The sequence below is a fragment of the Perca flavescens genome, chromosome 16, assembly GCF_004354835.1.
Source record: "Perca flavescens isolate YP-PL-M2 chromosome 16, PFLA_1.0, whole genome shotgun sequence".
NCBI lineage: Eukaryota > Metazoa > Chordata > Actinopteri > Perciformes > Percidae > Perca > Perca flavescens.
Window position 1 is genome coordinate 29,652,470 of NC_041346.1, and position 13,009 is coordinate 29,665,478.

At 39.4% G+C, this 13,009-nt stretch overlaps 2 protein-coding genes across 3 annotated transcripts in view; both read left to right on the forward strand.

Annotated features, from left to right (window-relative positions):
• Nucleotides 1-1,532: 1,532 nt before the first annotated feature.
• On the forward strand, nt 1,533-7,917 carry crybb1 (crystallin, beta B1). 2 transcript variants are annotated; one of them, XM_028601889.1, is made up of 5 exons: nt 1,533-1,656; nt 3,182-3,300; nt 3,421-3,553; nt 5,430-5,572; nt 7,562-7,917. In XM_028601889.1, exons 1-5 carry the CDS (start codon nt 1,534-1,536, stop codon nt 7,737-7,739), a joined length of 696 nt encoding a protein of 231 aa, XP_028457690.1. In that variant the 5' UTR covers nt 1,533; the 3' UTR covers nt 7,740-7,917. The 2 variants fall into 2 exon arrangements, with proteins under 2 accessions (XP_028457690.1, XP_028457691.1); XM_028601890.1 differs by lacking the exon at nt 1,533-1,656 and adding an exon at nt 3,059-3,103.
• Nucleotides 7,918-11,180: 3,263 nt separating this feature from the next.
• Nucleotides 11,181-13,009, forward strand: part of acads (acyl-CoA dehydrogenase short chain) — a 26,150-nt gene continuing 24,321 nt past the window's right edge. The window contains exon 1 of the mRNA XM_028601805.1: nt 11,181-11,285. Within this exon, the coding sequence (XP_028457606.1) occupies nt 11,258-11,285 (28 nt within the window). The 5' untranslated portion in view covers nt 11,181-11,257. The remainder of the gene's footprint in view (nt 11,286-13,009) is intronic.

The following is a 13,009-nucleotide window of genomic DNA, read 5'->3' on the forward strand; positions in this document are numbered from 1 at the left end:
TAATAAAATAAACGTAGAAAAAAAATCTTATAAATGAACACCGCAGTCTACCCAGAGCCCTTTTTTTATCGCGCGCCCAAATTATTATCCAACTATCCCTTAAAATCTTTGTTTTCCAGGGAGTACGTTGTGTGTCTGTGTCTGTGTTCCCCTGTAGGTGATAATATAAAGAAGGGATTACCTCTTTGTGCCCTCTGAACCTTTGCATTCCTCCTCTCTACATGCAACCATAGCTTACAGCCCTACCAGCCCAACACACAGGGGGGGAAAATGCCTTAGTCAGGGGTTTTCTTTTGATAGCAAAATGCTTACAGGCAAGCCAGGGGGGCCGACTGCGTTTCCAGGCTATGCGATGACCCGCTGGCTTTGGCACGGGCCAACTGTGATGACGACGGGCTTTCTATTGTGCTGTGAGCCTCTACGTTTGGCCTTTGCCAGAGTATAAAAGCTTGGGGTCGAGTGTTGGAGGCACCAGCACGAGCCAGCCTCCCACACACGGCACTGCAAGCTTTACTAACGCAGGTAAGGACACACAGACACACACAGCAGAACATCCAGAGCCAGGGCCCTCTCCCAGCCCAACACACCCGGGCAAAACACCCTCAGCCTGGGTGGGGGGAAGCCCAAACACAAGGGCCCAAATAACCCCCACATAAACACAACATTCGTGTTTTTGGTTAGAGCTGCAACGATAAGTCGATCGATAGGAAAATAACAGGCAACGTTTTCCATAGTCAAGTAATCTTTCAGGCAAAAAAACGACAGAAAATCCTGTTTTCAGCCTCAAATATGGAGATTTTTTTTTGCTTTTTCTCTGTTTTATATCACATCAAACTGAATATTTTAGGGTGTTGGACTGACAAAACTATACATTTAAAAACATCAAGCGACATTTTTCACAATTTGTTGACATTTTATAGACCAATTGATGATTGGATTAATCGTTAGAGTAGATTTTTCATGGCAGAAAATGCTGTTTTTAAGCCTTTAAAATATGGCGGTTTCCTGCTTTTCTCTGTTTTATATCATATCTAAATATCTTTAGATTTTTGGACCTACAAAACAAGACATTTAAAGACATCGGGTGACATTGTTTTTTTTTTTTAATTATTCACTGACATTTGATATACCAAACAATTGGCAATTGTCAATTTTTCACATTGAAGGGCAGAAAATGTTGTCTTCAGTCACTCAAATATGAAGATTTCCTGCTTTCTCTTCGATTTATATCATATTAAACTGAACAGCTTTGGGTTGTGGACTGATAATTCAACACAACTTGGACTTCGAGGAACTGGGAGTGACATTTATTCATATTTTCTGACATTTTATAGCCCAAACATTAATCGATTAAAGAAAACAATCATTCGTGGCAGCCCTAGTTTTAATCCAAACCCCACAAACATACTGTATCTACTACCCCTCTGAGCCACATTTCTTCTCCTTCACTTTCTCCGTCTGCCAGGCTGTCACTTTCCATTGACACCTCTATTTCTGTCCATCTCTCCCCAGACTCTCCTGAAGCCCCTCACCATGTCTCAGACTGCCAAGTCCGCCTCCAGCCAGGGCACCGACGCCAAGGATAAGGGAGCCCCCGCCCCTGCTGCCTCCAGCAAGGCCACCAAGACCGGAGAGCCCGGCATGGGATCCTACAGAGTGAGTCTCTGATTTATTTAAAGCGCAACATAAGAACATATCCTCCCATCCAGACAGGCAGAAAACTGCCCAGAGCTGCAAAGATTAGGTTTTTAATACCACAGAGGAGGAATAATCTGTTACAAGTAAAAGTTCTGCATTAAAAAAATATGACTTAAGTAAAAGCTACTGATTATTAAAGGCCAATTTTAGATTCATTTAGAGTCATATAGAGCTGCGAAGATTAATCGATTAGTTTTGAAATAAAAGAAAAACCATAACTTTGATTCAATCTTAAGTAATGAAACACCCTGGTACATGTTGTACTACTTTGTAAATCTGTAAGTGCCGTTATCATTTCAAAAAAAAGAATTGTAGAGTTGAGTGACAGGGACATGGTTTATTCAACCCAAAAATCTTTGTGACTTAAAGTGAACAGACACTTTAAAAGGCAGCTTTTTGCTTGACATTACTTAGATTTAGTTTCTTTGTATTCCAATGAATGAATTAAAGTAGAATATTTCCCACTGAAATGTGGCAGAGTACAAGTATAAAGTAGTACAGCTGGGCAATATATTGATATTAATATCGATATCGTGATATGAGACTAGATATCGTCTTAGATTTTGGATATTGTAATATCGTAATAAGGCATAAGGTGTTGTCTTTTCCTGGTTATAAAGGCTGCGTTACAGTAAAGTGATGTACTTTTCTGAACTTACCAGACTGTTGTAACTGTTCTATTATTTGCCTTTACCCACTTAGTCATTATATCCACATTACTGATGATTATTTATCTAAAATCTCATTGTGTAAATATTTTGTGAAAGCACCAATAGTCAACACTACAATATCGTTGTGGCATCGATATCGAGGTATTTGGTCCAAAATATCGTGATATTTGATTTTCTCCAGATCGCCCATTCCTACAAAGTAGCATAAAAGGAAAATACTTGATTAAATACACTTTCCGACACTGATTCTTGAGGCCGATTTAGAGTTGAAGGAGTTCATGCTTGGAAAGAATTCATGAAACGGCAACGATGAATCGATTAATGCCAACTATTAAATTAATCACCAACTGTTTTGATGATTGATGAATCGAGTCAATTTTTATGGGAAAAGAGCTTAACTTCTGTGATGTCAGCTTGTTAAATGTGAATATTGTTCTAGTGTCTTCTCTCCTCTGGGAAAGTAAACTGAATATCTTTGAGTTGTGGACAAAAACAAGACATTTGAGGACGTTGTCTTGGGCTTTTTGGGGGAAACACTGATCTACATTTTTCACCATTTTCTGACATTTTAGAGACCAAACAAACTAATCCATTCATCTTGAAAATAATCCCCACATTCGACAATGAAAGTAGTCTTTACTTGCAGCCCTAGAGTCACGTTTTTGAAAGAATATTTAGAAAGTCTGTGTGTTTTGCAGCGGCTCTGGGGAGAGCATGTAGCTTTTTACTGAAATGTAAGAAAGCCCTGTTTTGTTGGGGGTTTTTTGGGGGGACATGCTGTGATAACCTGTGATGTTTTCCTCTGTGTGCAGATCATGATGTTCGACCAGGAGAACTTCCAGGGCAGGATGATCGAGGTCCAGAATGAGTGTATGAACGTGTGTGACCGTGGCATGGATAGAGTGCGTAGTATCATTGTGGAGTGCGGCCCGTAAGTGGACACACAGGCTCGGTATATTGACGCGTATGTTTCACTTGTTATCTTTCCTCTAATTCTCCTCTCCTGTCCCTCTGCAACCCCTTCTGCGCCCGGCGGACGGCCCTCCTCCAGCTTTGTTGCCTATGAGCAGACTAACTTCCGTGGGGAGATGTTCATCCTGGAGAAGGGAGAGTATCCTCGCTGGGACACCTGGAGCAACTCCTACCGCAGTGACTGCCTCATGTCCCTCAGGCCCGTCCGCATGGTACAGTGAAACAACGCTGCATGAATATCATCCTATATTAGGGCGACAAAAATCATAATCATAATCACGATTATTTACCACGATTAGTGGCTCACTTTTGGAAAGATGTTGCATTTATTGAACTTAGGAAAGCTTTCTTGCAACACCTCTTTTGTCGGGCAGGTGCTTAGGATATGATCAAAGGTAGCAGATCAAAATCTTTTGAGAAAATTCCGCACACTGACCATTATGCAAGCAATTAGCAATAATTTATTTAGAAGACAAATACAACGTTTCGGTCTCAGACCTTCATCAGGTAAATGCAATTGTTGACAAGGCATTTATTGAACTTAAAAAACAGGGAAACCGTTAAACAACTCAACCGTGAAAACACCTAGAACTGTGAGATTGCCCGTTTACTTTTTCCCGTATGAACTTTTCAAAATTCCCCTTACAATTATTAATGTTAAATATATATATATATATATATATTTAAATGTTGGCTGAGTGAGTTTTTTGCGTTTGGGAGGGGCGAAAGTGCGAGTGTCGTTCAAAACACAAGACAAACTAAGACTTGCAAAAAAAACTTTAATTGTTTTTCTCGATTACGTTGCTCTTGTGATAGCTAGGAGCCGAAATCACGATCACAATTCAATTGATTGCGCAATCCCTATCTTTATATGAAGGCATTAAAGGAAAGTGCTACTTTTAGATGCGAAATCTTGTGAGGGAAGGCATGAAATGTATCGGAAAAGTTACACTAAACAAACAAAAAAGATTATTTAAGACTAGGAATTTATACTCTTAAAATATTGAATAAGTAATGAAAGGAATGAAAGAAATAAGTAGTGAAAGAAATGTTTCCATCAGAGATATTTGAACTGAAACTATTAACCGATTGACTGATTGACTTATCTCTAGAGACAATTTTGCTTCTCTGAGATCCTATTTTAGGATACTTTAAACTCAGCTTGTGTAGCTCAGCTCTGCATTGGCAGCACTCTAAGTATATTCTCATGATATCGTACTAAAACTTATGCACAACAACTCATATGATATCCTACAAAATTAGACAAGTTTAACAGTCTTTACAGTTGAATTTAGCCAAGGTTACTGTGAGCCGGGTACAGAGCACTGCGAGATGACGGGCCTTTCAGAGGCTGTGGCAGTTGAGTTTCGCCGACAAAAAGTGAGCATCACGCGGCAACGACAGTTAAGTTTAGACACCAAAACGACTAGTTAAGTTTAGGAAAAAGTTTGTGGTTTGGATTAAAACAATCCCGGGAATGAACACGTGTTTCATGGGTGAAAGCCGGGATGTGAACTCCACTCAACCTGGTTTGAAAGCGCTGTGTTTTATGAGAACCAGAGCAGTCTTACACAGCAGCAGTCAATGTGGTGCACACAGTAATAAATACGTGGAATACATACGAAATTAGGGCTGGCACCTCTTAGTTGATAAGTCGACTAATCGGTCGTTTTGGTCTTAGTCGACTAAGATTTCTTTGGTCGATCAGTCATTTTTTATGCTTATTCATGCTTAATTACTCATTTCCAAGAAACTTCTGAGCACATTTATGGTAAACACAAGATTTAAAGTGGTGCTTTTGCAGGATTAATTGTGGAGAAACTTAGTTTTACAGATGGTTAATTAACTACATTTATATTGTGCTTTTCTAGTCTTAACCACCTCTCAAAGCGCACAGCTCTGTCAATTAAATCAACTAATCGATTAGTCGACAAAATTGTATAAGTGTTAGTCGACTAAGAATATCTTTAGTTGAGGACAGCCCTATACGAAATACGGTGCTTTACTTATCGTAGCGATATGTACGAACGCTTAATGGGAACAGCCTGGAAGTTGATGTAACATAAATTCTTAATTCCCCCCCTGCAGGACAGCATGGAGCACAAGATCTGCCTGTATGAGCTCTCCGACTTCAAGGGCAACAAGATGGAGATCCAGGAGGATGATGTGCCAACCCTCTGGGCGCATGGCTTCTGCGACAGAGTGGGCAGCGTGAGGGTCCCTGGAGGAGCGTGAGTACACCAGAGCACCATGAAAGAATGAATTCAGTGGAGCATCAAGTGTTTTTAAGATGCGTGGTTATGACCAAAGACTTTGCGATGCAGCCTGAGAGTAAATCCATCTGCTCGGTTTTTCATATATAATGAGAAATGGTTCTCCTGTGTACTGCAAATGTTGTTTTGCTTCGGAGGAAGCTGCTGGGGGTTTACCAGAGTCACACTACAAAGTAGTTTGTTCATGAGAAGTAGGGTGGCATGTCATCACAAAGCTTAAAGCTGACTGCATGCTGTTTTATTTTTTTAAATTGTGTATTTGTAGTTATTTTATGGCTTCCAAAGTCTCACAGTGAAATACACAAGTGTATTTCGACCACGAGCCTCCAGAACAGCTTCATAGATCCTCAGCCACCTAGAGGATCCCGAAAAAATCTCATAAAAATGTCCAATAACACATCCTCAACTAGGGCTGGGTGATATGCAGAAAATTAAATATCACGATATTCTTGACTAAATACCTCGATGTCGATATTGCGATGATATTCATCAACGACAATTGGTGCTTTAACAAAATGTTATTTATACAATGAGATTTTTTTATAAATTATCACGAGACATGTAAATGTAATGACTAAGTGGGTAAAGGCAAATAATAGAACAGCTAGAACAGTCTGCTAAGTTCAGAAAAGTATGTCATTTTACTTTAACGCAGCTTTTAAAACCAGGAGAAGACCACACTTACCATATTACAATTTTACGATACACAAAATCTAAGATGATATCTAGTCTTATATTACGATATCGATATAATATCGATATATTGCCCAGCCCTATCCTCAACAACCACAACGGACTAGAAAGACCACTTGATTCAAGATTCAAAACCCTTTATTATTAATCCCACAACGGGGGAAATTCACAGTGTTGCGGCAGCAAGGGACAGGAGAAAAAGTCCAAGACACTCTAAAGATAAACCCAAAAAGAATTAACATAAGTAAAGAGAATAAATAGTCAAATGTATTTACAGAACTTCCTCAATAACAACTAAACATCCTGGGCTTCTTGAACGTCTTACAGGACCCCTAGAACCTTCTCAATGGCAATTAATATCTCTTTGATTACCCCTAGAAACTCCCGAAGGACCATTATAACATCTCCAATCCCAACAGAACATAGTAAAGGACTTTCTAAGTGCTCTTAATGATACCTATAACTCCCTAATGGACCTCCTCAATCGCCACTAAATACCCTGGGCTTATTAAATCTCTTATCAAACAGACTTATTGTTATTGTGAGTAGAAGCTCACAATAACAATAGAACAAATTTATAAAACCTCTGGATTTGCCTATGCCATGTTGTTACATTTTGAATTGTCACCTGTATTTTCCTTCACATTGATAAAGATGTTTCCACCATAATTTGGTGCATAGAAAATTTATCAGAATGCAGGAAATGAAGTGTTTGACACTCCCAAAAGCAAATTATCAGCCACGAAAAACCCTAACTTAACACTAGTCATTGATGCCCAACCAACATTTCTTGAGAACCTCTAGAGCCTCCTCAATGAAAACACCATGGGCTTTATCTAACCTCTTTAACTTGTTTTGACAAAACAAGGGTTAATACAGCACATTAGTGCTTGTTTGTACAGAATTTTGGTCAGCTTGAACTGTGTTTAGATGTGCTCTAGAAACAAACTTTACTTACTTACTTTACAAGAGACAGGGTTTAGAGAGCAATTCTCAACAAAATAAACGGAAGCACATAACCCTTGTGTGGTCCTTCGGGTCACCCGAAGGACCACACACTAGAACCACTTCAGGGACCATTAAAACCTAATCTATGACCGTTAATGGCCGTAAAAACAAACATTAGAGTCTTAAAATCGATTCAAAAACAAACCGGGAGCCGATATAAACTTTGAGACTGTAAAAAACTATGAGATTTAAGTGATACTGACACTCAGCGTTAACTCTCCGCCCCTCTCCATGTGTGCCTCTCAGTTGGGTGGGTTACCAGTACCCCGGATACAGAGGCTACCAGTACCTGTTTGAGTGCGGTGACTACAGACACTACAACGACTTCTGTGCCTACCAGCCCCAGATCCAGTCCATGCGTCGTATCAGGGACATGCAGTTCCACCAGAGAGGATGCTTCACCTTCACCTCCGCCAGCAAGTGAATGATATGACACCCACTGGCCGCCTGGTGCTGTTGTAGCCACACAGCCCTCTCAGCCTTTTTATTTCTCCAAACGCCCATCCTTTCCTAAATCCCCACCACCACCATCATCATCGCTCCATCCCAAAGGAAAGACAGAATGAGAGCAAATAAACGGGACAACAATCACTGACTTTTTATGGTGCTAAAAAAATAAACATGTTGTTAAAAACCTGAAACCTTTCCTGGCTGGATTATCCTTTATTCTTTCTATACAAAAGCCACTCTCATGTTTTGGGGTTACACTGTACTTGAAAGTATCTACATAAGAGTGACATGACACTGTCATGAACGTGTCATAAACATTATAAACAAGTCATAAACGTTTAAAGGTCCCATGACATGGTGCTCTTTGGATGCTTTTATATAGGCCTTAGTGGTCCCCTAATACTGTATCTGAAGTCTCTTTTATATAGACCTTAGTGGTCCCCTAATACTGTATCTGAAGTCTCTTTTATATAGACCTTAGTGGTCCCCTAATACTGTATCTGAAGTCTCTTTTATATAGACCTTAGTGGTCCCCTAATACTGTATCTGAAGTCTCTTTTATATAGACCTTAGTGGTCCCCTAATACTGTATCTGAAGTCTCTTTTATATAGACCTTAGTGGTCCCTCATAAAGAGAAGATTCCTGATTGGTCCATCTGAGCTTTCATTTTCTCAAAGGCAGAGCAGGATACCCAGGGCTTGGTTTACACCTATCACCATTTCTAGCCATTGGGGGGCCATAGGCAGGCTGGGGGAACTCATATTAATGTTAAAAAACCTCATAAAGTGAAATGTTCATGCCATGGGACCTTTAAGACATAACGCTTCTTTTAGTAAGTGTCATTCGGTTTTTGTCATGACAAGTTATGGTTAAGGTTAGAGTTCATGTGGTCATGACAGTGTCACGTCACCCTTATGTAGATACCTTCAAGTAAAGTGTTACCATTTTTGGGAAATGTTCCTGTAAGAAGCAATGATGTGCAGGTAGTTTGTTGGGACCTTAAAGTTAAAGTTTGTATTCATTTTTGTGTTGCTTTTGCAGCTATTTTTTTACATTATCTTTAGTATAACAAAATTATTATTGTGGCATATTCTTTTAAAACCAAAAATAAAAAGACAGTAGCCTAATTTCTTTTTTGTGTAGGGTTAAAAAAAGCTACACAGGAGAATGGAAGCATCAAATGGGATGTGATAAATATATTATTATAGACTCACTTTAAGTAAATATGAATAGTTTTGGGATAACATATATAAGGTAATTAAATGATGACGTTACACAAATGAATGTTAAGCCCAGTGAAAACATAGTGGGCTCTTTACATTCAGTAGAAATAAATAAATAAATACATGGACGGAGAAAAAAAAAACATATATGCACATTCGAGTCATTTCAAAAGTTGGGTTTTTTGCTGCTTTAATGCCTAGCATACACTAGAAAACTCTAGAAAACTCTAGAAAATAGTCTGACACCATCTCACATCTAAAGACAATCTCATTTCTCAGTTTTAAAGTGCTCATATTATGCTTTTCCCCTTTCCTTTATTGTGTTATATATATTTTTTTGTGCACATTATAGGTTTACAAAGTGAAAAAGCCCAAAGTCCCCCCCAAAGGGACTTACCATCTCCACCAGAAAACACTGTTCACCAACTGCTCCAAACAGCTCTGTTGTAGTCCAGCCTTTACTTCAGAGACCAACGTGGTCACTTTGGAACACACGTTATAATGCTCACCTAGCTGCTAGCATGGTACACCCTCATACTCTGCTTCTGACTGGCTAGTAGTCCTTACTTAGGTACTGTCAGGGCTCACCCTCATACTCTGCTTCTGACTGGCTAGTAGTCCTTACCTAGGTACTGTCAGGGCTCGCCCTCATACTCTGCTTCTGACTGGCTAGTAGTCCTTACCTAGGTACTGTCAGGGCACGCCCTCATACTCTGCTTCTGACTGGCTAGTAGTCCTTACCTAGGTACTGTCAGGGCTCGCCCTCATACTCTGCTTCTGACTGGCTAGTAGTCCTTACCTAGGCACTGTCAGGGCACGCCCTCATACTCTGCTTCTGACTGGCTAGTAGTCCTTACCTAGGTACTGTCAGGGCTCGCCCTCATACTCTGCTTCTGACTGGCTAGTAGTCCTTACCTAGGTACTGTCAGGGCACACCCTCACTCTGTTTCTGACTGGCTAGTAGTCCTTACCTAGCTACTGAGCATGTGCGACTCCCAACAAAGATGGAACAGCAGTGAGATGTCTCACTCTGTATCTAAAACAGAGAGCTCAACACACAGGGTGAAAAGAGGAGCTGCAGCAATGTGCAGTACAACAAAAATATGGTGTTTTCTGAAAATTAAACCATGTAAACCTATTCTGGTACAACCTATAAATACAATTATTAACCGGAAAATGAGCATAAATATGAGCACTTTAAGTCACAGACTAGAAAATTTTACTGCCAAGACTTCAAACTTCCGACAAAATCAAAAGCGTTTGATTTTTATGACCAGCTTACACCAAACGATTGAGACAACGGAAGCGCAACGGAAAACATTTATAAAAAATAAAAACGTGTTTCTACTATCAGCGAGTATGCAAGTTTATGCACCGATCCAATACCACACAAATTAGCCCTGAAAAAAAACCTAATGTAGTTTGTTTATTTTTTTTTTCCGTTATGACTGACTGTCAAACTAAATAATAACAGGACGTCCATCGTATCCATACAGGGTTATACAGCAGTTAAAAGAATAAATATGTATATAATTCTTTTTTACGCACTGGTATCGGATTGGGAAAGAAAAACTCCAGGTATTTATTTCATAGTAGTTATACCAGAAAAGAAACAGCAGGTGGGGTAGTAATGTTCCTTTGTGATTTAATAATACATCAATATGAATTATTATTTTACTGTCTTCGCTTTTAAGAGCCTGGCTAGGATTTTATCAGTCCTTTATCAGAGAGAAAATAATTAGGAGACTTATACTGAATTGAATGAAAGAGAGTTTACCTGACATATGCTACTAAATCTGGGCCATGTTTTGCCTTCACCGATCCTCGGAAGTTCCTCCATCGGTGCTCGAGAGTTATGAAATAATACAGTTGCATTTCTATATTAGTGTATTTTACGGAAGAAAAATTAGGGGTCACTTGTGATGTGTTAAAGTGGGTTATAGTTCTGAGTTTAAAGTCAAAATTCTGAGTTTAATGTAAGAATTATGAGACAAAAATCTGAACTTTGACTAAAAACTCAGAATTAAGACTTATAAAAAATCAGAACTCAAATACATTTTTCACATGTGTCCTCACGTCCTCTTCCGTAGTAGTCTATTAGTACACGACGGAAATTGACTCTTAAACAAAAATAAATGCAGTTTGAACTAACTTAACGTCCCAACTTCCATAATTTCGACAGCACGTAAATGCAGCAGCGTGCTTCATAACGCCTCAGTCAAACTCATTGAAAGATAGTTTGCTACCAGAAGCCAAGAGAAAGGAGCCATGGCTGCACTTTTTAAAGCAAGGAAAGGTGAGTACATGTAGAGAGAAAAAATTATAATAATAAACAAAACGTGCCTGCCTTAGCTAGCTAGGTTAACGGTAGCATATTAGCTTCGTAAGGATAAATACTGGAAATATCATAGAGCAATATCAAACCTAACGTTAGTTAGCTTAGCTTGCTACGTAAACAGTAATACCCCGAAGAAACTAACGTGACGTTGAATAACGTGTTGGTGAAAATATAAATGGTTGCCAGCTTTGGTTACTGACGAAAGAAACGCGGTGGTAAACTTTAAGGTAAACATTTTAACGTTACTTAACGTTACAGTTAGTTAGTTAGCTAGCTAGCTAGCTCCTCGGCTAAATAAGGTCAGTCAGTTAGCGCCGTTAAAAAACGTTAAATAACCGTTACCGACTCATTTTGAGCCATGACATCTATGTCAACTTGTTGGCACATAGTTTGACAACTAGTCTTGTTTCTTTGAGGGTTTTAAAACTGTCAGACTGAGACGAAGGTGACTAATGAAGAGGACTATAACCTTTCACCTAAATAACGTAAAGCTAGTCCGTGAGCTGGAGCTGCGTTCAGGTGACTGTTGACAGCGGTGGAAGGAGTATTAAGATCCTTTACTGCAGTAAAAAGCACCAATACTACACTGTGAAGATACACCACTACAAGTAAAAGTCCTGAAATCCTTCAAAACATTTGTTTTCTTTTATTTATTTAATCTTACATATTCTCTGGGTTATTGGGGACTTCATATAGGAAATAAAACATGCAAGTTAACTTTAAGAGTTTTTCAGTATTTTGTAATGGACTTATCAGTTTCGGAAGAAGTATTCAGATCTTTTTTATCTTAAGTGAAAGTATTATAAGCTAAATGTAGCTAAAGTAGTACTGTATTAAAGGGTAACTACTGTTTTTTTCTTTTTCGTCCTGGACCCTATGTCCCTATTTTTTTTTTTTTTTTGTGTCTAAGTGACTGATGGGAACAACAATCTTTGACATTGGTCCAGTATTAAACAAGATCTCTGCAGTCGGCAGCTGCGAAACAAGCTATAATCTAAGTTAATAGTGCAATAGTGCTCGTTTAGCCGCTGACAGACTCAGATTATTATTCTAAGTGTCTGATTACATTATAGGAAGGATCCCTTCAGAGGTAGACCTTTTAAAACCTCTTTGAGACCTTTTTATGTTTCACCAGAAACAGCTCTGAAGTCGCTAGCGCTAAACCCACCAGACTCCATTTAAAAAAAGCAATACTTTTAGCGTGCATAGAGCCAACGTATCTTCACGTGTAAATCCGTAAACTATGAGTTTATTTCAACCTAAACTAGACTTGCGGTTGTTGAAAAGTGGAAAGACGACCCCGAAACTGCTTTTCACAGACTTATTTTGTTTCTGTCGACTTTGCCACTTCCCATATTTCCCAAATTCCCAATCACAGCCAATTAAATCAAATGTGATCGTATCTGAGCGCAACACCCGTTCTAACGCAGTGAGTCACTTCTGGATCGCCGTGGGCGTCTTAGCGGCTGCAGCTGCCGACACGACTCGGACCAGTTAATCAAAGCATCAAATCACGGAACGATAAAGTGGATTTGACGTGTGTGTGTGAGTCTCTGTGTGTGTGTGTGAGTCTCTGTGTGTGTGTGTGTGTGTGTGTGTGTGAGTCTCTGTGTGTGTGTGTCTCTGTGTGTGTGTGTCTGTCTCTGTGTGTGTGTGTGTCTGTCTCTGTGTGTGTGTGTGTG